The sequence below is a fragment of the Rousettus aegyptiacus genome, unplaced genomic scaffold, assembly GCF_014176215.1.
Source record: "Rousettus aegyptiacus isolate mRouAeg1 unplaced genomic scaffold, mRouAeg1.p scaffold_m13_p_7, whole genome shotgun sequence".
NCBI lineage: Eukaryota > Metazoa > Chordata > Mammalia > Chiroptera > Pteropodidae > Rousettus > Rousettus aegyptiacus.
In genome coordinates this window covers 29,570,488-29,594,173 of record NW_023416310.1, presented here as the reverse complement: position 1 = coordinate 29,594,173, position 23,686 = coordinate 29,570,488, and the positions used below count along the sequence as shown (strand labels likewise).

General features: G+C 45.4%; 1 protein-coding gene across 6 annotated transcripts in view; it reads right to left on the bottom strand.

Annotated features, from left to right (window-relative positions):
* STON1 (stonin 1) overlaps positions 1-23,686 on the bottom strand; it is a 47,646-nt gene that overhangs the window by 14,040 nt on the left and 9,920 nt on the right. For 4 of the 6 annotated variants that reach the window (XM_016137111.2, XM_036224894.1, XM_016137109.2 and 1 more), the window contains exon 2: positions 3,245-5,203. In XM_016137111.2, coding sequence (XP_015992597.1) covers positions 3,245-5,156 — 1,912 coding nt within the window. In that variant the 5' untranslated portion in view covers positions 5,157-5,203. Of the gene's footprint in view, positions 1-3,244; positions 5,204-16,252; positions 17,132-17,419; positions 17,529-23,686 lie in introns of those variants that run through there. The other 2 variants (XM_036224893.1, XM_036224892.1) reach the window with 2 other exon arrangements.

Here is a 23,686-nt window from a genome sequence, read left to right as displayed (position 1 = left end):
CACAGATTTGATATAAACAAAACAGCTTTGATCTCAAAGGATTAATTCAGTAAAGTATCACTGTACAATTGACTGGAATGCTTGTAAAATGTTCTGTGTGGGCCTGGTGCTATGCAAGTCCTCAAAAGGAATTCCTGAAGGCCAGGATCAAGTCTGGCAGCCTCTCTGGGGATACTCACTCTTGTAATTGTTCTCAGTGAGCTCAACTGCTAGTAAATACGGTGGGAGAGAAATAACTGAGCTTTAGAAGACACAGGGACACAGAGCGGGTAGGGATGATCTCTGCCTAGAGGACCATAACAGGTTCCACAGGAGGTACCAAGTCAGTAGTTCTCCACCCTGGCTTCCTGAGATCCTTGTATAAATGTTCATACCTGGGCCTCCCTTGCCCCAGTCATGGTTGGGACGGGGCCAAAATATGCTCAGAATGTCTACCCTCCTACCAGCCACCTGTATGCGTACAATCGACTCCTGAATCTCTCCTCTACAATGAAAGCTTGACTTTCTCAAACAAGGTATGACTGTCACAGAGTGCCTGAAAACACTTCGGAAACCCTGTTGACAAACCACACCCCAAAGCATGGCTCCCAAGTCCTTCCTATGCTGGTTTTCTCTCCCACTATACCCTTGGTCCTAAAATTAGGCCAGATCTCCTGCCTGCACAGCTGTGTCTCTGCTGTTTCTATCCTTGATGGACTCCTCCTGATTCTTCCATGCCAGGCTGAACCAATCCCTCCTTCACAAAGCCTTCCCAAGTACCCCCAGTGGTTTATCACTCCTTTCTGAGATCCCTATTACATGTACATGCCTGGACTAGGGCACATTTCCACAGCACATCTGGAGAGCAGCTTCTGGATTTGTCTCACCTACTAAGACTGTTACGTTTCTGGATAGCAGGGATCATATTTGCCTCTGTATCTCCCAAGGGCCCAGCACTGGGTGTTTGTGGAATGAATGAATGAACAAGTCCTCTTGTCAATAAATTCCTGCTGACTGAATCAATTAACTATATATCAGCTCACCACAGTGTTATAAACAGGGTCATTTTCACAAGAAGATTTATAGGCTGTTCCCCTTCCAAAATCTGAAAAATAAGTGTGGCAGCCATGGAAGAGTCGCCAGAGTGCCTGCTCTGAGGCAGAGCAGCTTTGGAACGGGCTGTTTGAGAGCCTGAATCCCTGCCTCTCTGAGAAGCCAGCAGGCTGAGCCCTTTTGTGCTCCTCTCTCAGGGACATAATGATTACTGCAAATCTATGCAAAAGCCATGTTTGGCCTTTTGTTCCAATCCAAGTGACCATCTCTGGGACCGAAGGAAAATGACAGGGGTCAGGTCACCAGCCAGACCTCAGGGGAGATCTAGGGGCCCAGCTTACAGGCAGTCCAGACTGCCTTCCTCTCTTCTCCCTTTCTGTTTAGCAAAATAAAAGGCAATGATATTCCAATTTTCATTAACTCCTCTCTCCTAAAAGTAGCACAAATGATTTTTAGAACAGATCATTTGGAAGCTTGTGCTCAAAACCTCAAAACTTGCTTTTCTGGGATAAAGATAATCTGCAAATGGTTTTAACTTGCTTCTCCAGCAGAGATATAAAAGGCAGGAAACATTACTTCTGTGGATTATGTCATGACAGACATTCCCACCACACTAGAGTTGACCAGGAGGCGCCATCAGAGGCCATCCACTCTGACCAAGCTATCCCACCCCCGCCTCACCCTGCCCTGAGCCTGAGCTGCCCTCACTATTCCTTGGGACTAGAACCGTAACTAATGTGATTCATGAGAACTTTGCAGAGCTGAATTTGGCATTAATGGAGAACAGTGGGGAGGTGTCATGGAGGTCTACTGTTGGGGTGGGGGGCTTACCTTCTGTACAGGGGCTTGGGGCTCCTCAGACACCTGGCTGTCTCTCTTGCCTGCTGGACCCTCTCCACAGCCCAAGCTACAATCAGTTCACAGATGTTAAGCCAGCAAACTGCAAGTCAGAGGCAAGGTGGCGCTGCACCCTCCAGGGCGCGGTCCATGCCGCTGCTCTCCACGTTCACTGTAGTTTGGAGCTCGCTCCTCCTGCCTCAGGACTGTGAGGGGCCCAGAGAGCATGGCTCTCAAGCCAGGCCACACATTAGGTTTACCTCAGGGGCTCTCAAAACATACGGGTGCCTGGGCCCCTCTTCTGGAGATTCTGATTTAATTGGTTAAAGTGAAGCCTAAAACATGAACAATATTTAAAAGCTCTCAGGCTATTCTAACATACAGCCAGGTTTGAGAAACACTGAATTAAAAACGCTTCCACTGAAGTCCACAGCCTGCACAGTCCTAAGATGAAATTAAGTTTCCCTGAAGGACCAGACTAGCTGTGAGCTTTTAGGAAGTAGGGCTCCGATCTTATCTTTAGCCCCAGCTCCTGATGGGGCACTTGGTATACAATAAGTGCTCGATAAAGATGTGGTTGAATCAATTCATGCATCAACTCATACCCCCAAAATCTGCCCCTAAGCTAGCTCCACAGCCCAGTGTTCTGCTAGAAATAATGAAACTAAATCAGGGAGCAGTGCTAACTTCAAAAAATTTTTGCTCTATTATTACACCCGCTACCAGCTTATTTCTCTAAAATAAATGTGGTACTAGGACTCTTTTCAAAGCTCTGAACTTCTCGGTTAATTGTTTTCTTTGCAAACATTTAAAAAATTAACTGAATTTTTAATGTTTAGGTTGTATCTACCTAATTCTGAAACAACTAGTTGACACGGACAAATTGGTCAACTCAGCTAAAGAAATCAATTTGGGTAAAAAAATGAAAGGCAGTCTTAATTCAAAGAGCAGTGAGCAAAAACCCAAGGAGAAAGCGGTACTAGTTGGGAATACTAAAATGCCAGGTAGACCCATGAATGGCAGAGCTTTAAAGGTTAATTAGGGAATCTAAGCTATGTGAGCAATATTTTTAATATTTGAGGCTGACAGTTGATGTGTATAAGTCAACTACAAATTTCCCTTCAGTGCCACCATCTACAACAAAATCCTAGCCTAGGATGGTATTTACGATATTTAGAAAAAAAAAAAAATTAAGCTAAACTTATCTGGTGGAAACAGGCATAAGAGGGTGAAAAAAATTAGCCGTGGGACAAAATGGTCCCTTGCCCACCTGCAATGTATAAGCATGGCTTCAGCCTGGTTTCAACCCAAGAAGGAGGGTGGAAACTCTAAGGCTATGTCACACGAAAATCAACCTGGGGTGCCAAATATTTACCTGAATGTTTATCAGGAAGCCGGTCTATCTTCCATACCACGGCCCGGTAGGCACTCTCATATTTTGCTGACCCCACAGTGACCTGTATGATAGGCTCGCATTCAGGTTCATGTAAATTCCCTAGACATGCCCGGCGGTTCATTTTGGCTTTCAGGGACTTCTGCCTCTGGAGGTTCATGGTCCAGAGGGCCTTGATCCACTGTGATGGGACAGGAAAGTGTATCATTATGTTGTCGCAAGACCTCAAGGAACTGGTGTGGGATGGTCTCTGTGTCAATGGGGCCATGTTTACAAAGGCCTGGAGCTCCACATATGCTCCTTGGACAACCACAATAGACTTCAGAGAAAAGGGAAGCTCTTCCCCATTGTACAAAGTCTTGAAACGCATCAGCTCAAACCGGCAGGCATCCAGAGGTACAAACTTAATGATTCTTGATTGCTCAAATTCTTGTGCTTTCACACACTTATGAAAACAGTAGTCAAGAATATCGATTCCCTTCTTTTCTGGGTCTTTTTCAAAATATTGTTCATTTCGCTTCTGCAGCTCAAGGTCATTCAATGTTAAAAAGCATTCTGCGTTGCCATTTACAAAGCAGAGGCAACAGATCTGAGTTATCACAGCACTTTCAACCAATTTTCCTTCTTTAGTGATTTTACCCCAAAAGTTGTCCACAATGTCCAGGGAAATTTCCTGTTCCTCATAGTTCCTCTTTGGTTTTGAAACAGCTGGCAGCTTCATCAGCTCCTCCTCCACAGTAGTCAGAAAGTCGAGGAAGTCATGGTGCTCTGTGGACCCCAACTTCAGCATCTGTTCTATGTCCGGCTCATGGACTACTTCTGTCTTAGAATGGTATTTTCTTTTTTCTGTGTAAGACACGTGTTCAATCTTCACAGTATGGATTTTTCCTGCCACATTGAAATTCTCAAGTTTGGGTTCAGAAAGCCTGCAATGTGGATCGAGCTGTAACTCTCTAAATGGTTTTTCTAACCCCTTCTCATAATACATTTGTAAAATTCCTCCAGGTAAGACTTTTAAGAAAATTGGTCCCCACTGACGAGAAGACATCATGTTCTTCTTCTCAGGAATTCTCAGCATGAAAGACCATCCTGTTTTGGGCCGACTCCTGAAGAGTGTGTGGGGAACAAAGGAAGAGGAGATGTCTCCGGCATACAGACATGGCATAGACAAATTTCTAAGTGAGTCTTCATTCTCAGCAGATTGGAGATGCTCAAGCTTCTCACAGATGTAGTTGAGTGAACACTGATTTAAGCTTTTTTGATCAATGGGCATCTCTCTGTCTCTCGGTGGCAACATTTTTCTGCTTCCTGGAGGGTCAAAGGTGAACTGGGAAGCACTGCCTTCATCTTTCCAAAAAGGACTTGAAAAGGCACAATCTTCCCGAAAATACTGAAACTGGAGAGTATCGCTTTCAGCCTGGGGAGGGAGAATTTCCTCTGCAAGACTGACTTTGGGAGCAGGATGTGTACAGGAGTGCTCACTGGGTAAGGAAGCATGGGGTAAACAGGTTGGTTTAGCAGGCAATACGGAGGAATCTGCACCTGGTGCTGTGAGGGGACTGTTTGAAGACAATTCTGGAATAGGATAAAGCACGTGAGTCCCTGCTTTGGAGATGCCAGGAAAACCTGGGAAGTCTTTGGTTGGTGTAGATAGAGGAGAGTTACTTGGAGGTCCTGGACTGAAGTAAAAGTCTACGATGGGAGAGGAGAGAGGGGTACTGCTGGTGGAAGAAGATCCACTGGGAAATTCCTTAGGACCAGAAAGGTTCAGCTTAAGTCCATTGGGTCTACAGATCCCTTGATTTTCGAGAGGGAGATTCTTTGACTTTTGAGAAGACTGGAAAGCAGTGTCGTCATCAAATGTGACCCAGTTGCCTGGATTTGTAGAACACATCTTTGAAATCAGATTGTGATCTTGTCAATGAATCAGATATGTTGTTTCTGTTAAAGGAGAAAGAGAAAATAAGAATATAAAATGAGGAGGAAAATTCAAGTTACTAGAGGTCTTTAGTACTGAGGGAAAAAAGCACCCAGATTTCCAGGTTAACTGAGTCAAAGTCAAAGAAGCAGAGTGTAGAGTGGTGGTTACCAGGCGCTGGGGGAGCAGAAAAAGGGGTATTGCTGTGCAATGGGTACAGAGTTTCGATCATGCAAGATGGAAAAGTTCCAGAAATCTGTAGTATGACAATGTGCATATAGTTACAATACTATATACAATAATTTTGTTAAGAGGGTTTTAAGAATTATTTTTACCACCACGAAAAAAAAACCTTCAAAACTTTCAAATCAATTCAAAAAGACTTTACTTAAACGATTACTATGTAGCTAGACCTTGTTAGTGCTACAGAAAACACAACAGAAGATAAAAATCCAATTTATAATGAACTTGTCACCCACTGACAGCCTCGAAACATGCATGAGGTTTACAGTTCAGAAGCATTTTCGAATTCATGATCTCATTTATCAAAACCACCCGAGGAGGTGTATATCATTAGTCCCGTTTCATAGCAGAGATTACTTAGGTTTAGCATCATTGCCTAAAGTCACCCAACTGGTAAGAGGCAGAACTAGAATTTTTTTTTTTTTTTTTAACAGCAGCTTTATTCACACACATAAAATTTACACTTTAAAAAAAAAACAATTCAGTGATACTTAGTACACTCACACAGCTGTACAACTGTCACCACCATCCAATTCCAGAACATTCTAATTACTGCAGAAATAAACCCTGCACCTACTAGTAGTCATTCCCCATTCTTCCCATCCCCTGGCAACCACTAATCTACTTTATTTTTCTGTAAATTTGCCCAGTCTGGACATTTCATATAAGTAGAATCTATAATATACAGCCTCTTGTGTCTGGCTTCTTTCACTCAACATATGTGTTCAAAGCTCATCCATGTTGTAGTAGGCATCAGTACTTCATTCCTTTTTGTGGCCAAATAATATTTCGTTGTGAGGATATCCTATGTTTTGTCCACCCATTCATTAGCTGAGGGACATTTGGTTTGTTTTTATTCTGGGTTTCTTTTCTTTTCTTTTTTTTTAAAGAATACTACTACTATAAGCATTTGTGTGTAAGTTTCTGTGTGACTGTTTCTCTCGGGTATATACCTAGGCTTGGAAAGAACCAGAATTTGAACACAGGTCATTTCATGTCAATCTAATACAACCTAAAGTACTAAAATTATTCTAATGACAACAGAGGTGATGCGCCGTAAGGGCCACAGCACAGACCCGGGGTTGGGTACCCGGCTTCTGGACACTGCTCTGGCACTTACTCCAGACGTTCGGTGATTAGACTGGAATCGTCTCTGAGTTTCCTTCTGACTCTACAACAATTCTATGGTGGTTGACACCCGGCTGAAATTTGTTTCAAAAGCAGAAATTGTGTTACTGCTGGGGTTTTTTTGACCAAACCTCCACACTGAAAGTAAAACTCCCTGAGATCTACTGATGGGAAAACTCAAACCTTGCTGGAATAAAGGCCATGAGAAAGGCATATTTTCTCCCTTCTTGTGGATAATGAAGGCTCAACCAATCAATCATTCAGGCTTGGAAAAGAGCCAACACAGAGAGGGCACGAGGGCCTGGGGCTGCACTGGGGACAGGGCAGCTCAGTGCTATTATTTGCCAAATCAGCACATTCTTGAGGGCACAAAACACACAAGGGAGCAGCAGCCCAGGCCAGCTGGCTCTCTCTAGAGGGCATTTCACTGTCACTGTCCTGGGGCTGCAGCTGCCATAAAGTACTTTTTCTTCAGGGCAGGAAGAGCAGTGTTTCAAGGGACCGCCAGAAGCCTTAGAGTCTGCAAATCTGCAGCAATACTTCTTGGCCCATCTCACTTCACCCTCTTCAGAAGGAATCCAGCCAAAATAACTCTTCATATAGGGTGAGAGATTATGCAAATATTTACTTTCGTTGAGTTTATTAAAAATAAAGAAAAAGAAAACCTAGAGAAGAAATCACTCAGCTTCAGACTGACTCCTGATCTTAACCAAACGTGCTGCCCCGTCTGTTTTCCACTGGTGGCTTCAAAATATGAAACAGTCGCACATTGGTTTCTTCAGGTTTTGCTTACTGGGGAGAAAAGTGATTGCCATAAACCAGATAAAGAAATCAATCCCGTTACATTAAGTGACCTCTGAACTTTAGAAAGCATACCTTGCAAAGAATCTAACTTTAATGCAAAAATCTATGCAAAACACACTCTTCCCCCTACACAGGCTTCTTCCATATGAGGCACTCAACAAATGCAATGTAAGTGTAATTCAACCAAACAGAATTCTGTATTGTGCCCAACGGGAACCCACATCTCTGTCCCTGTTTAAACCTTTGTCCCTGTTTAAACAGTAAAACTTAGATGCCGCTCTGCAGCGAGTGGCTAAGACTCCAGACCCTGTGGTCACGGGCAGGTTTGTTGCCCCGCTAAGCTCCTCTTTCACTTCTCTACACCCCTTGCTGCTCTTCCTTATCAATCCTTTTTACACTCACTTACATTTCTCTCTTACCTCTTTCACCCCTTCTCTCTCTCTGACCTCATCTTTCTATTCTAGTCTCGAAGCAGCAACCCGTCAGTTTTTCCCAAAGTCAACAACTAGAATCAATTCCATCTAGCATCTTTCATCTCTTTCCTTCCTTCCTAACCCATCCCCACCTCCAGTAAGGAAAGGGGCCACATCCTGTCCAGAGCCCTGGTCTGTCCAAGGCCACCTGGGTCTCGGAGAGGGATGAGAGTCGAGAGGTCCAGAATGTGTCTTCTTTCAGTCACCTGCAACTTCGCCCCCATCTACTTTGAGAGTATTCAAGCAGCAACACCTATTTAACCTCAGTATTTTTTTTTTCTGCACTCGAATGGGGCTGGCCTCCCTCCCAGAGGGCCGAGTCTTCCCATTTACAGAGCCCCTTCATAGGCAACATCTCACTCAGATTTTATGACAATCCAGAGTGGACCACAGCATTTGAACACCTTCTCGAAAGTCCAGGATCCAATTAGTGCAGAGCTGGAAACCCAGGACCCCAGCTGCCTTCCTCTGAAGCAAAAATTCCTCTGGCTCAATTCCCTGGCTTTTTCCTCAGATGTGCATTCCATCACACCCTACATGCCCCAGTCCTTTCAAAGGTCTGTTTTTGGTCAATCTGGATTATCCTGCCAACTCCTAGAAAATAATTCCAGACAAAATTCAGAGACAGGGCAAGAAATCAATCTCTGAGTTTGAAGGTTTCCAGGGGAGTGTTTGCTTCCCCTTAAGACTTAGACATTCTTTTCGGCTGCCTATTTTCAAAGCTGTTTCAGAATACATTGAACTCAAGATCAAATTGAAAGTAAATGCACATGCCAGCTCACACTGGGAATAACAAGGATCTAGGCAGACCATGGTTTCCAACCTCTCGCCTCAACACATGTGACAGATGGCATTCGACAGCCTAGCATATTCTCTTGGATGTTCTCAGAATTTAACAACCCCCCCCCCCAAATATTTAGGTAAGCCCTAAAACAATTAATTATCCCCACCATGCAAAATGTCAAATCAGCAAAGAAGGCCCTAGGCCCCAGTCAACAGAGAAAGGCTTCACTTATACACAATTCCTGCATTCCACCCCTTTCTTCCACGCAATACTGGAATCTTTAAAGAGTATTACAGAGATTACAATAAATTTATTCAAAATTGTTTTAAAAATAAAATCACAAATGGTCACACCTTAAATACTAATAATACTGCAAATTACTTGCCGTAAGCCTTATGCATACGAAGCACTGGCATGGAAAAGTGGTCTCACTAAAAAGAATTTGGGGATAAGAAATTTCAAGTTATTGTAGGAAAGAATTACATATTGAGAGTCAGAGAGAGGCATTTTCGGGGAGGGATCATGTCTCATTCAATAGGGCATTTCCACATTGCTTCCAAATGTCTGACAAAACTAAATTTTCAATTGAATAATTTTAAATGGTCTATTCAGTTCTCCATAAAGTAAATCTCTATGCTGCCTTCCCCAGTTCAAAGAACCACTGAATTTTAGGGTTAGGCAGAAATTGGAAAAATTCTGTTCAACTAACCACACCAGCATTTATCAAGTCTTTACTATGTGCTCACGGCAGGCTAAGGGCTGTGTGTGCATGACCTCATTTAATCCTCACAACCCCATCAAATAATAACACATTTTGTAGAAGAGGAAAATAGGCTCGGAGAGGTTAAGCTACTTGTCTAAAGTCACCCAGCCAGTAAGAGGCATACCTGAACTGTGACCAGATCTGCCTGATCCCAAAGTCCACGCTCAGTGCCACCCACCACCCCAGAGGGTCCCAAGAGATCCGATGACTGGCTGATGTCAGTGCCTTAACTACCACTTCTAAGCACTTCCCACCACTCAGCCCTTCACTAAGGAGAGAGCACCAGAGTAGGCGCCACCACTTTCTGCAACCAGAAACCCTCTAGACTAGAAGGATTCGGTTCTCACCTGAGAGATGCCTATTTCTCCACAAAGCTCACCACGTGTGTCTGCCGCTGGCCACCCAGGCTGTGGGAAAGGCAAGCTCTGAGACAGTATTCCCCATGACTGCTCAAGAACAGCAGCAGCTCAGTATCAATTTGGGTCACTTCTGAGAAAAGCTTTCATCACTCGGCCTGCCCTGCTTCCTGGCCCTTCTCAACTGCACCAACTGGCCAGCCCACCCTCCGGGATGAACAATCTTTCAGACTTGCTGCCCAATAAATGCATATAGGTGCCACCCACTCTTCTAGTGGCTCTCTTGGTAGGCTGTCTAATTCCCCAAACGTTGTGTAACTCCCCGCAACATCCCTTCTCCCATGCCATCCCCTACCCGCCTCTGTTGTTAAAGGTCTACTTCTGCTGTTCTTTGGTTTTCCTTTGTTTTTCTCCAGAAACCATTCGAATAAAGTATAAATATAAACTTCTACCTTTACCTGCAGATTGTCAAAATCCGATTGGATGCATTTGGTTGTGGAATCAGCATTCCAGGTGATCTGCAACTGAAGACTGTTCCTACTTCAGAGTGTTATCTGTGGAGATCGACACCCTCTAGGATGATCTGTGGGGTCTGGCTTCTCTGTACCTGCCAGACACTGGGGAATGACTGATGCTGAAGGGACACTTAGCAGAGAGAACTCAGGGAAGCATCACAGATGCTAAGCAGCAGCCTCCTGGTATCAACCCCTCCCGAGCTGTCATTGTCGAGCTGACTCCTACTCAAGCCTCATAAACACATCTGGACCCTCAGGGTCACCCTCGCCTTTGCACAGGGCTGAATTTAAGTCTTTTATGCCTTTGGCTTTATGCTCTATAACAATGCTGCATAATCTAGAGAAAGAATGTCTTCATGTCAAATCTATGTGGTTTCATTGGCTGTCACCCAAGTAAGGAATTCTCCAACTCATCCGAGGGCTGGACTCCTCGACTGCCACATTGAAACTAGATGGGAGCTGCATTTGCAAAGCCTCTTTCTTGTTCTATATAGTTGGGTGACTGAAATCTAAGTACCTTCCTTGCTATTCTGGGTCGTATACCCTGGAAACAAAGGCAAAGTCAAGGGCAGGCCAGTGTGCAAAATGCATCCATGAAGAATTTTTTTTTTTAAGGTTTGCTATAAAAGTGTTAAAAATATTATTCATGTAGAATGTTTCCCTTTAAAGGGAAAACTAAAAGTTTGAAACAGAAAGACGACACGAAACCCTAAGTAAAAACACTTGCAGAGCACACACTCACCGTGGGTTACAGAAGTGCCCATTGCATGTACTGCAAGTATTATTTGCACACATGCTCTGCAGCCCACAATATTTAATCACAAACATGTGTGGCATTTAGTTCAGCTATGTGACAGGAAATACCATTTGTAAAACATTAAAGCACAGAAAAACCTATCCAAGCCTTCGGTTATTATCTGTGCTGGTTCCAACTTAGCTCCCCAACCCCTCTCCTCCCCTGTGGCATTTAACCTCTACTTTTTCAGGATGAATTTGGGTCCCAGCTATTATTTTAACCTCGATAATCTGCTCATTTCCGAAATTTAGAGTGTAATATGAACAGATAACCAACTCAGACTGGCTAGTGCCAGATGGTCTTTACATGAACAAAGAAAAGATTTAAGGCTCGGTGGGCATTCTGATTTCCAAATTTTATTCTTCTCACCATGACGTTTTTATGGAGTATCCAATATCATGTCACGTCACTGTCATAGATGCTATGGAAATTTGCTAAATGGAGGTCTGAGCCTCAGTTTTTTCATCTGTAAAATGGTGATAATATTTGCCTCATTTGTAAATTGCCCCATAATACATAGTCTATACAGTTTTCCTCTTTCTCTCCCTCCTGTTTCCCCTCTCCCGTTCTAGCCTTCCTTTCCCTAGTCAGAAAGAAATTAGAGTCCAGATTCTGGAGTTTGCTTGTCATCAAGTCGACTTGCTATACATCCTTTTCTAAAACTGTCTCCCTTCAGCCTAATGCATGACCACGCATGCCACTACCCTGCCCTGCAGATGTGATCTGTTCCTATCACAGTCCTATCCTTGTGGCTGAGCCTGCTCCAGGCTCCTGCTTAAAGACAGCATCCCCCAAAGTGGAGAGAAGTTAACGGTGTGGGGGAAAAGGCCCATGGTCAAACACATTTGAGAACTCCTGGTTAAACAAGGATTTACAGGTCTCTTCATGGCAATCCTTCCCAGAGTCTGTAGGAAGCTGATGTTTTCATGTGGGACGGGGGTTGTGGGGGGGAGTAACAGGCAGCTTTCCTCATGGAAAAGACCCACATGGAGGGTGTGCTTCAGAACATTCTGGAACATGCTATTCTAAGATAAAGTTTTTGGGGCTAGGCAACATAGAGTCCACTTTTAACTCTGGATTGCTTTGCCTTTTCGTCCTGTTGCCAGCTTCTCTGCTCTGACCATGAGGACCGGTTTCTTTGGTTTAGCAGAGTCTCGGCTTCACTCTCAGGGTGAGCAGCAGCCACAGGTTCCACCCCCCGCCCCAGGGAAACCATCAGGCGGCTCAGACCCTCTCATGGGACGGGGCTCTGGAATGTTGCAGGATGCCCAGTGCTCATTCTGCCTGGTCTCTCCCCAACTGCCCCATGTCCAGCACCAGGTCATCGACCCTTCACAGGACTCTGGGACCCTCCTCAGTTCACTGCTACAGAGGGTCAGGGAGGGAACTCCGTGGGGCTATGAGACCATGGTCAGCCTCTCATGTGCAACTTGAATGAACACTGCCAAACTCTTGGGCTGCTCTTTTAAAGAAAAGTGAGCACCTAGTACACTCCACAGCCAAGTCTTGACCAAGTTATAAAGAAAGCAAACTACCTTAATCGGGGTCCTCTCTGTACTGGACACAGCTGGGACTCATGGTCTCAACCGGCCATCTGCCTGATCTAAAGGTGTGGTCTCCATCCTTAGGACCTGTAGGTGGCAGATGGGGAGCTTTTGAGCCATGATTAAGAGGAGGCCCTCCTTTATGAACGTCCATCCTCTATTTCACAGCAATCAACCCACAGAGATAGAACATCACAAATGTCTACTGTGCAGACTTTTATGCCAAAGTCACTTGGCCTCTCATCTCAGTCCCTGCACTTAATCCCCCTGAGCCATGTTGCTTAACATTTTTTAGCCTCGATTTCCTCATGTATAAAGTGAAAATAAATAAGACCTACTTCCTAAGGACCAAATACATTAATACTAAATTAATAAGTAAATTGCTATATTGTAGACACTTGAAAAATGGTAGCAGAGAGCTTAAAGGGAAGGGTTCTTGAATCTGCATTGATCATTGTACAATTTGGGGGGCTCAAGAAGCAGGTTGGACCAGACCTGCAGGGGATGCTGCCGAGAGTCCTGGGGGCCTGTCCAATCCTGAACTGTTCTCTCATTCTTCAGCAAGAGAAAATCAAGGTGCAAGCCTGGTGTGTGCTGAACCAAGGTGTGAAATGAAAGGCATTACTTAATCAAGCAAGTCAGCACAGCACCTGGAGATGTCAAACGTAATCAGAGAAAAAGACAGATCAAAAGTGACATAGTTCCTTTCTACATGTGACTGACATGTAAGGTGAAAACCTGACAACCTGAGACCACACTCGTCATCTACAACCCAGATTCGGCATCGCTCTGTACCACAACGGGAGTGACTCACTCCCCAGGGGACCTCTGGCAATGTCTGAAGACATTTTTAGTTGTCTTTAGGGAATGCTATTAGCATCTAGTAGGTGGAGGCTAGGAATGCTACTAAACATCTTACAATGCACAGGACGGCTCCCACAACAGAGAATTATTCAGCCCTAAATATCACAAGCACCACAGTTGAAAAACCCTGCTCTACACTGAGGTCAGTGAGCTGAGTGTGGTGAGCAGTGTGCACCCTTCTGCGTGTGTCTGCTTTGTAGACAATAAATTGGAGACTTATGTTCAGCGACCTGCCTGAGATGGCACAACCCGAAAAAGGTACTAACGATCAGACTTGAATCTTGTCTCAGGCCCCAATCTCGTGCTCTTTCCGCTACGTCACAGACTACCAGGATGGGAATCAGAACAGGAGAGAGCACAGATAAAGGAATATTTTAAAAGAAGATTTGATAGGACTTGGACACCAAATGTGATCTAGAAAACATAGGAAAGGGGAGAGTCTGGCACTTAGAAGAGCAGAGGCAGAGGCAGGAAGAGGAGCATGTCAACCACAGGTCAGTCAGGTCTGAGATACCTCTAGCAAGGGGCTAGAAATACAAGATGTATGTAGAGAAAACCAGGGGCTACAGATGTAGAGCTGGGGGTCGTTCTCAGCTGGGGGAGAGTTGCACGCAGGAAAGAATGGGAGAGACCACAGGGTGCCCAAAGCTGAGGACCCGGCCACCTAAGAGGAGGAGGAAAAGAAAAGGAGAAAGTCCATCACACCAGACAGGCCAAAGTAATACCAGGAGGTTCAGGGACCCCCAGCGCAACACAGAAAGGGGTATCTTCCTGGGTCCTTGAAGAGCTGTGGAGGGTGGGGACAAAACAGACAGCTGACCTCTGGGTTTAGTCATTTCGTCAACAGTGGCAGTATTGCGGGCGACTTCGGCAGCGGGTGGGGGTGAGGGCAGGCTGCCAGTCTGGAAGCAACGGAAGCACGGATGCTGGAGCCTGTGGACAGAGGCCGGGCTCAGCTGGCCAAGTCTTGGCCACCCCACCCCCAGCCCCTGGTCCCTAGGTTTCCGCCCTCTATGGGGCTCTGCTGTTTCCTGGGTGGACTGATTTCTGGCAGCCCTAGTAACAGCCTGCCTCTTCAGGAGCACGAAAGGGCTGTAGGCCTTCTTACTCTCTGAAAAATCCAGCCCACCCCTGGCTGGGGAAAGGAGGCAGACAAGGGAGCCTTCTTGCACACAAGGGCCTGCAAACAAGACTGCTTTCAGGGCTGCCTTCTGGGATTTACATTTCCGTGGGTTCTCCAGTGGGAAGAGCAAGACGCTCACAGAAATGAGGAAGGTCATTATCTCCTTAGGAGGCCCCAGGGCTAGGCTGGGGTACAGGGCCCTGTGGTCATTAGATGGCAGCTCCTGGATTTTGATTCTAAATTTTCACAGGAAATCATGAAAACAAGGTGGGGTACAGGGGCTTGGCTCAGATCACATGTCTCAAACATGCAAACCCTCCATCCCCTCTTCCCTGCAGGTTCACAGGCCTTCCCGAAGAATAAGCAGCAAGTCCTGGAAGTTTAAAGAACTGTAAAGAAGATCTCTCTCTGACCTTAAATATTGGGGGGGTGGGGAGGGTGGGGCACTTTGTTATGAAAATTGATCAAGTAATCTATCTTAATTACCATGTAATTGCTTTTAGTGTTTTGAGAGGATGCAGTGGTTAAATGGCCCAGAAAGAATATTTAAAGCTTTAAAATATGATTGCTTCCCGCACACTAATGGTGCTGTGAGGAGACTGGAATGGCCCATATGAGAAGTTAAGGACCATCATCTGCCCGGAGAGTCTCCCAGAATCTTCGCGGTTGGATGTTGGGCTTTGGAGAAGGTCTTCCATATGTTCTCATACGGATTCCTGCGTCACACACACCCTGCTCATTCCTTCAGCAAATAGTTACAGTATCTTCTAAGTGCTGGGTCCTAGGTGAAGGCACCACGCAGACCACAGGAATAAGACTTGATTCACTGGTCACATGGTAGAGAAAGAGGGTTCAGAAGTTAGGCTTGTGTGTAAATCCCAGCCCTGCCACTGACGACCCTCTTTCCTTGGCTCGCAGATAGTCGCCCTCACACGATGTTTTCTGTGTGTTCCACTGCCTGGTGTCTCTCTGTGTGTCCTAACCTCCTCCTATAAGGACATCAGTCAGATCGACTCAGGCCCGCAATTTATCTTAAATATCTCTTAAGAGGCCCTACTGAGGCGCTGGGGGTTAGGACTGAATTGGGAGAACACAACTTTAGCCCACAACAAACCCTAAAGGTTGACTACTAGTAACCTGTTTCACACCAAGGAAACTGAGGTTTATGAAATTAAAAATAACTTTGCTCTATGTCCCAGGGAGTGTGTGCAAAATATTTGTGAATTTTATTGCATTTCAGAGTCCAATAAAGGCTTTAATGAAGAATTTTACACTTAGAGCAAAGTCTGATTAGATACTTAGAGCAAAGTAAAGTCTGATTAGAAACACTCTTTAAGTGGATGTGCCAACTGACATTCTCAGCAATGGGCATTAGCTTATATTTAAACTTACGGATCTCTAAGTTTCACCTGAGGCAAATGAACCTATGACCTCCACCATCCTGACTCTGAGTCCCCATTTAAATGAGTAAAATTCCCAGCCTCCTCACGGAAGACCCCAGGGGCCTCTGCATAGCCCTGCCCAGAGAGACCCATGAGCTCCTGACAGATCCAGCCCAGCACAACGAGGAGGGGCTCGCGTGACTGCTAAGATGCCGGCAAGTCTCCTGGGGGACACCATCCAGAGCTCTGCTCTCTCGCACACCCATCCCTCCACCAGACCTTCGTATTACTACTCACAGCATACAAAGGTCCCTCTGGGTGAGTTCCCACACTGTTTGCCCAGCCTGGGGGCCGGGAAGCCAGTATTTGGGAGTTTTTGTTCCAGCTCTGCTTCTCTCTGGCTCTGTAAGTTAAAACAAGTCACTGCTGGCAAGTGGTTTACAAGGTCCCTTCAAACTCCAACAATCTATGAAGACGAATTCTCCTAAAAAGGGGTCTGCAAAGAGGCATATGCCTCCCTGAAGACCCTTTCCTACCTAAACTCGTGAGGACGCCTACGACGATGTTTCAGGTGAGAAGGCTTTAAAAGATGGCTGCACAATAACCTCCATCTCAAGCTCTTCTGAAATGTCAATTTGTGCTCCCCGCCCCTCACTGAAGGGGGGCTTGACTTCCCCTCACCTTGAATCTGGATGGGCCTGTCACTGCTCTGATCAATACGTAGAGGCAGAAGTAACACTCTGACCGTTTAGGTATAGGCCTGAGCCGACCTAGCAGCTGTCATTTCCTCCTTGTCAGAACCCTGAGCCACAACAGAAGAAACCCAGGCAGCTTCTCTGTCCAACTTCTCTTCTGGATAGAGAAGCCACGTGGAGGAGCCACGCTTAGGCACCCCCTCAGACATAAGCCTCTTGAGCTTTCCATGATTCCAGCTCCAGTCACCATCTGATTACAATTAGATGAGAGACCCTAATCAAGAACCACCCAGCTGACCAGCCAACTGACAAAATCAACAAACATAATATTATACTGTAGTTTTAATAACCCTCTACATTTTTTGTGGGGTAAAATATAAAGATAAAATTTACCTTTTTAACCATTTTTAAATGTACAGTTTTGCAGCATTAAGTACATCCACATTGCTGTGCAACCCTCCCCACTATCCATCTCCAGAATTCTTTCACCTTCCCGCACTGCAACTCGGCATCCATTAAACCCTAACTCCCCTGGCCCCCTTCCCTCAGCCCCTGGCAATCGCCACTCTACTCTGTGTTTCTATGAATCTGACTACTCTAAGTACTTCATATAAATGGAATCATTCAATATTTGTCCTTTATGTGACTGACTTATTTCCCTTAGCATAATGTCACCAAGGATCACCCATGTTGAAGCATGTGCCAGAATATCCTTCCTTTTTAAGACTGAAAAATATTCCACTGCGTATATACACCGCATTCTGCTTACCTGTTCACCCATCAAAGAAAACCTCTACGTTTGGAGTGGTTGTTCCACAGCAATAGATAACTGGAGCAGCGGCAACGCAGAGCAAGGCTCCCAGGGCAGACACCGGGACCTGGTGAGTGGCAGAAATGCAGAGCACCAGGGCACAAACTCCCATAGTAGGTGACTGGCAGGAATCTGTTGGAGTTCCAAAAGCACTGCCACAGCACGACGGGTGTCTCCTGGGGCCTCTATTCTAGGCAGGGAGCAGCCCCACGGCAGGGACTGGCAGGATCTTGTTCATGCCTGGGTTCCCTGCCCTGGCACAAGCTAACAGGCCCAAAACATGTTCGATGAATGAGTGAAAAATGTACCTGACGATGAAGCCAGGTTCTGACTCATCCCAGAGCTTCTTATAGGCTCCCTGTAGGGCAAGAACTGTGCCAAGAAAAGCATAGGGGAGCAGCTGCTTCTGCCTAGAAAGGGGGAGGCGACAGCAGCAGGGCATTCTGGCAGGGAAAAATCACAACCCAGCCCAGGATCACCATCAAGCACCTGACCTAGGCAGCCCAGCAGGGGCTTCATCCGGATATGAGGAGGCCTGATTAAGAAGGATATGTCGAGCATCAGGCTGAGCCAACAAGATGAGGCCTCTCCAGAATCAGCCTTGCTCAGCTTGTTGGGCCCAATGTTTAGGGCTCAGGGTGGCGGAGCCTCAGGCACCCATTATTAGGGGCAGGACTTACAGAGGCTCAGCCATTGGCCATAATTAATGCAGGCTATGGGGCATAATAAAGGGGACTTGAGCTGTGAGCTGAGTCACATATTTGAACCCTGGGAGCTTTGAGACAGCAACCTTCCTTCACTGCCGAAGGCCCCACGTTGGCTGCATGGACCCCAGCTCTCTCACTCATAACCCTTTACCAAGGAAACCCAGCCCATCACATAACTAGGGTGCCTGACACAGATCAGGATGCACAAGAGCACGGACATTAATTCCAAATCTAAAAAGAGGGCTTGCTCCTGGTTGACTTAAAGAGTGACTGCCAACCACACAAATGCCCATTTGGGCACTTAGCAAAAAAGGACTCAAGTTGTGTTTCAACTCTGTATTTAGGTTTTCCAGCCTCTAAAGGTAAAGTGAAACCTTGAGTAACAACTCCAAAGGTGTTTTCCTCTATTTCTCTCCAAAGCACATACCCTGATAGCTAGGAACTGCTTATCATGTGGAAAGTAGTTAGAAGCACCAGTAAAAAGACCTCAGAAAACATGGATTTTGTACTTGGCTCAGCTTCGAAGTAACTGTGGCACTTTGAGCAAACCCATTACCCTCTTTAGGCCTCAGTTTCTTAATCCATAAATGGAGGAAAATACCCTGTATTTCCACTGGTTGTGTATATTAATAAGAATAAATATATGTGAGATGATACACACACATGAGGTCTTCATAAGAAAAACTATAAATATGTTAGAGATTTATTTATAGTCAGTAGGCGTTTGTTGATATTTGCTGAATAAATGGCCGAATAACCCAAGATTATAATAAGACTCACATTTGGGGATAGCACATTTCCGAATCTCTAGATTGTGTACCTACCAGATTTTAGAAGGCCACTTCTCTTTATAGGCGGCCAAGCCCAGCATGCCCATGTCTTAACAACCAACTCACCAAGCCTGTACACTTCCCTCCCATCTGGCCTTATACTCTCCCAACCTGCAGGAGCCGGCCCCACCATCCCTACCCCAGCCCCTGGCCCAGCTCCCACCTTCAAACATGGCAAGAGACTATTTCTTGAGCAAACTGCCAAATGCAGAATCCTGGGTCTGGCCCCAGCATCTCCATTGCCTTTGACATCAGATGGAAATAACTCATTCCTTTTTCCTGGTTTTCCTGAAGCGTGACCCACAAGGAAGATTGTGGACCAAGAGCTAGCATGTATGCATAGGGCCTCCTCCCCACCGACCTCAGATCTGGACCCCACCTGTGACCTTCACCTGCAAAATTAGGTTCACATCGGCTGTTCCACCTCAAAGGGCTCTGGGGAGCATCATATAAAGAGATAGATTCAAAAGTTTTTTTCGAAAAATAGGAAGCACTTTATAAATTCTTTTGCTCTCGTAACTCTTGTTAGTTTACTTCAATGTGGGCTGAGACTATGAATCTCTAGAGGCCTGAGATTGGCCCTTGGTGAATTATTTTGGTACAATTGCCACACATACAGAGAAAAGTTCACTGCTCTTTGTGACTCCAGTGCTACAAGTAAACGTGGTGTGATCTCCAGGACGGGGGACGGGGGGTGTGGGGGAGTGTCAGAAAACTGGGTTCCGGAGTCCTTTGCTCTGCCAGTATATTAAGTGCATCATTTAACCTTTCTGGGCATTTTTCTTCATATGCACAATGAGCTGACAAGCCACCCACAATCCTAATCACCCAGATACCAGGAAGGCAAAGAATGTGAAGAGAAAACCACTGAAAAGAAAAAACAAGTAGAAATGTTGTATATTATTCAACAGGCATAGAGAGTGGAGAAAGAAGAGATGAGCAGAAAAATAAAAGCGGAAAAAAAACAAAAAAGCAAGAAAGCATTTGGGGTGAAACAGGAGGCTCTTGAGAAGGCAAGGACGGAATACCATGAAAGTGCCCTCCAAATATAGAAAGAAAGTGTTCCTCAAGCCTCAAAGTCACTGTCTAGATTAGATTTACCACAAAGGGATCTGAAATTCAACTCTAGCCAAGAAAATGAAGTCTCTCCATCACCTGAGGCGGCATGAGCACAGACCAGAGGAAGCCGAGACACTCTGTTCTTGGCTTTTATAGCGCAACCCGTATTGAGATGATAAATGAGTAATTAATAGATCCACTACCTATCAAGTGTTTAACATCCCTAGAGAAGCCCTGGTCACACCACATCCTGGCTCATGAGGTCCAATCCAGGGTTCTTCACTTTAAGGCAGGCATTCGAAGACTAAAAAGTTCCAAAAGGCTGATCCCTAGGACAGAAGAGTATGCTGAGATCACATCACAAAAGGAAGGGCTACGAAATCTGAAAGCATTAACCTAAACAAGATTTGGGAAGGACATGAACAGCAAAGGCTCTCCTAGAAGCAGAAAAATACTTTAAACATCTAGTCCAAGCTTCACAAGTGAGCTCTGGTGAGGAATTATCAGCTGTGCATAAACACTTCCAGGAGTGGAGACCTCAGTACTTTATAAGCAAGTTCATCTCATCATTTGGACAGGATTAAACTCTTCTCTCTCCTATTAACCACAAATTAACTTCCTCCTGGCTTCCATCTGTGTTACAGGGGGACGCAGACTAAGTTTAAACACCTCTTCACCTACCCATCCTTCAGACAACTGAAGCTGGTCTCGATGACTGCACTGGGTCTTCCCAAAGACTCTCCTGAAAGGACACTTCCCAGCATACCCCTGAAAGCACTGCCCAGCTCCCTTCCATGCTTCTTACCTGGGTATCTCCAGCCAACTTCGACCCCAGACTTCCATGGGACACCGACTGCCTCGCTCATAGCATGGGCTCACCCTGCCCATGCCACCCAGCCTGCTTTTGCTTTCCAACTAGGTCTTGGCCTTCTGCTGCAGTTTGGACAAACTCTGGTCCATCTCTTGGTCTCAGCTTTGCTGTTCTGCCCAGTGCTACAGGGCTTGTCATGAATATGCTCCATGATGAGGCCAAAAAATGAATCTCAAATTCATGTCACTTAACAACAGCTGGAAACCAGCTGGTCGTTTGACTTCAGGCCTTCTACTAAAGACTGAATCTAGAATGTTCAATAGGCATTAAATATATTTTCTAACATCTAATTTGACAGATGAGGAAATAGAGGTCCAAAGTAAAATGATTCACTCAGGAAACATAGCTGAGAAAATGAACATGAACGCTATCTTTGATTTTTCCAGCCCACATTCTACTGCAGTTAAGAGGAAGCGAGGCCACATTGTAGCTTTCTTCTTAGGACATTTTGGAGTCGATTTTCCAGAATTTGTATGTATGTGCATTTTATTCTTTCTTTGGCTCAACAGACATTCACTAAGCACCTACGATGCGCTTTGTAAATACTCTAAGATTTAAAGTAAGCTTCCTGTAAGGATCCACATCTTAGTGTGTGTGTGTGTGAACACACAACCCGTGAATCAATTCTTTCACCATGCACATAGTCACTCAACAATGGTAACTTAGTACCTTTAACACTATGCTCCACGCTGGTGCAAGTGGAAAATTGGCAGAGTTCATCACCCCGGGGCATTTTCTGTCCAGCAGGGACAGTTCTCGAACGTTATGTTAATGTGATAAAGCCAAATGCAGGGTTTTATGGTACTTAATTAAGTCAGATAATTAAGACGGGTGACAGTGACAGTGGTAGTGTCCACCATTGTGGCAGGAGAAATAAAGGTGCTGGTTCTGGTAGTTTGAAAAGACTTCAGGAGGCACGGGCTTCTGAGCTGAGCTGAATCTTGAAGGCTGATAGGAATCGATCAGGCAGAACAGAATAGAGAGAGGTGTGTGTGCAAAGACAGGGAGACAGGAGAGAGCCTGATTCTGCAGGAAGATGGGCATGGCTGCGGCCAGGAGTTAACATGGGCGATACAGCAAAAGAAGCAGACAGGTGGGTACTGTAAGTAGGCTAAGAATCATGCTAAGAATCTGATTTTATCGTAAAGGCAACAGGATTCTGTAAAAGAATTGAGAGAGAATAAACAGGATTTGATAAGAACTTTAGAAAGACTAAAGCTCTGACAATGGAGGGTGAACTGGAAGGTGATGAGGCCAGAGGCAGGGAAACCAGAAGGAAGCTATGCCAGGAACACAGGAAAGAAACCAGGGTTGAACCTGATGGTTCCTGCCCTGCACACTTAGTTTTAAAGTCTGAAATATAAAGAGAGAAGAGATTGTTTTTCATGTACATCTCTCCTAACATGGGGCAATTTCCCCAAAGCTTTGCAGAACTATTCATCATTCTCCACAGTGACTTGCACTAGAAGAGTGATATCAGTCATAGCATCATAACCAATGGTGATGTGTAGGAGCCTCAAACACAGCAGCCACTCAGTAAGTGGTGGCTATGTGCATGAGCCACATATATTGAAAGGGAACGAAGGCAGACAAGCCCTAAACAAAGGAAGAATAGGGTCCCAGAAGCACGAATAAGCCCAAGCAAGGCAACAAGTCGGAAACAAGACCAACAAAAGTTCCAGGAGGTGACGAGTTAAACCAGGTCCCCACAAGAGGGTGAGCACTGACAGACTAGGAAAACAATAAAGAAGCCAACACCTTTCTCAGGTGGTGAGATCCTGCGCACCTCCATCGCCATCACACCACCATCTCCACCTCCGGAGGCAGAGTGCAGCTGGAACAGCTCAAGCAGTGCCCTTGTGAGAATCTGGGAAAGGCCAAAGGCGGTGGAGTTTGCAGCAGGGTTCCCACCCACGACTGGCCAAAGTCTGTGTGTGCGTGTGGAAGGGCATGTGTGAGCAGTTAAGCAGGAACATCTGGTGGAAGAAGGGAATGTGTGGGTGGGGAAGAGGCAGATCCTGACAAGCAGGGGCCGTTTAAAGATGGGTAAACCGCATCACGTTTGCTACAGAGCCATTCTCACTGGGAATTTATAGTCAGTCGAAAGATGACTGATAGAGCATAAAATCGGAAGCCTACAATAACAATATCCTTCCTTAAGGAGGAAAAACGTTCATGTAGGCAAGTTTGAGCCTTCTTAGAACTGAAGGATTCTGACACTATCACCCAGTTCCCAGGAAAGCCTGATTTTTTTCACCAAGATAACTTTTCTGAACATCAGGAGCACCTGATTGCCATGCGCCACTTAGAATGACCCGAACTAGCACCTTCCACTGAATCCACAACTAGCAAAAGAAACAGCAATTTTCACAAAATGTATGAGGTTCTACTTCAAGCCACAAACGAGCAACAGGCCTGGAGCTGCATTAGGGGAGGTTTTTGGTTGTAAAGACATAAGATTAAAACATTTCTCTATGTTTGTATTAATGCTAACCTGAGGTCAACAAGAACAATGTTTGTAGCATCAATTACCGTCTTTTAGGCCTTCCAAATTGGCCTTGAATATGAGTTACCGTGAGGTAGGAAAAAAAATGTTCAAGGGAATGAACAGAGGCCAAAGTGTCAGCCCTGTCTCTGAATTTCTGGGCTGTGGCTGTTTTAAATTAGATTCTCAGTGCTGCTTCCACACAACTCTTGGCTTGGCTCTGCAATGGAAAAGTTATTTTTGTGCTCCGAGCCACAGATATTTATATGGAGG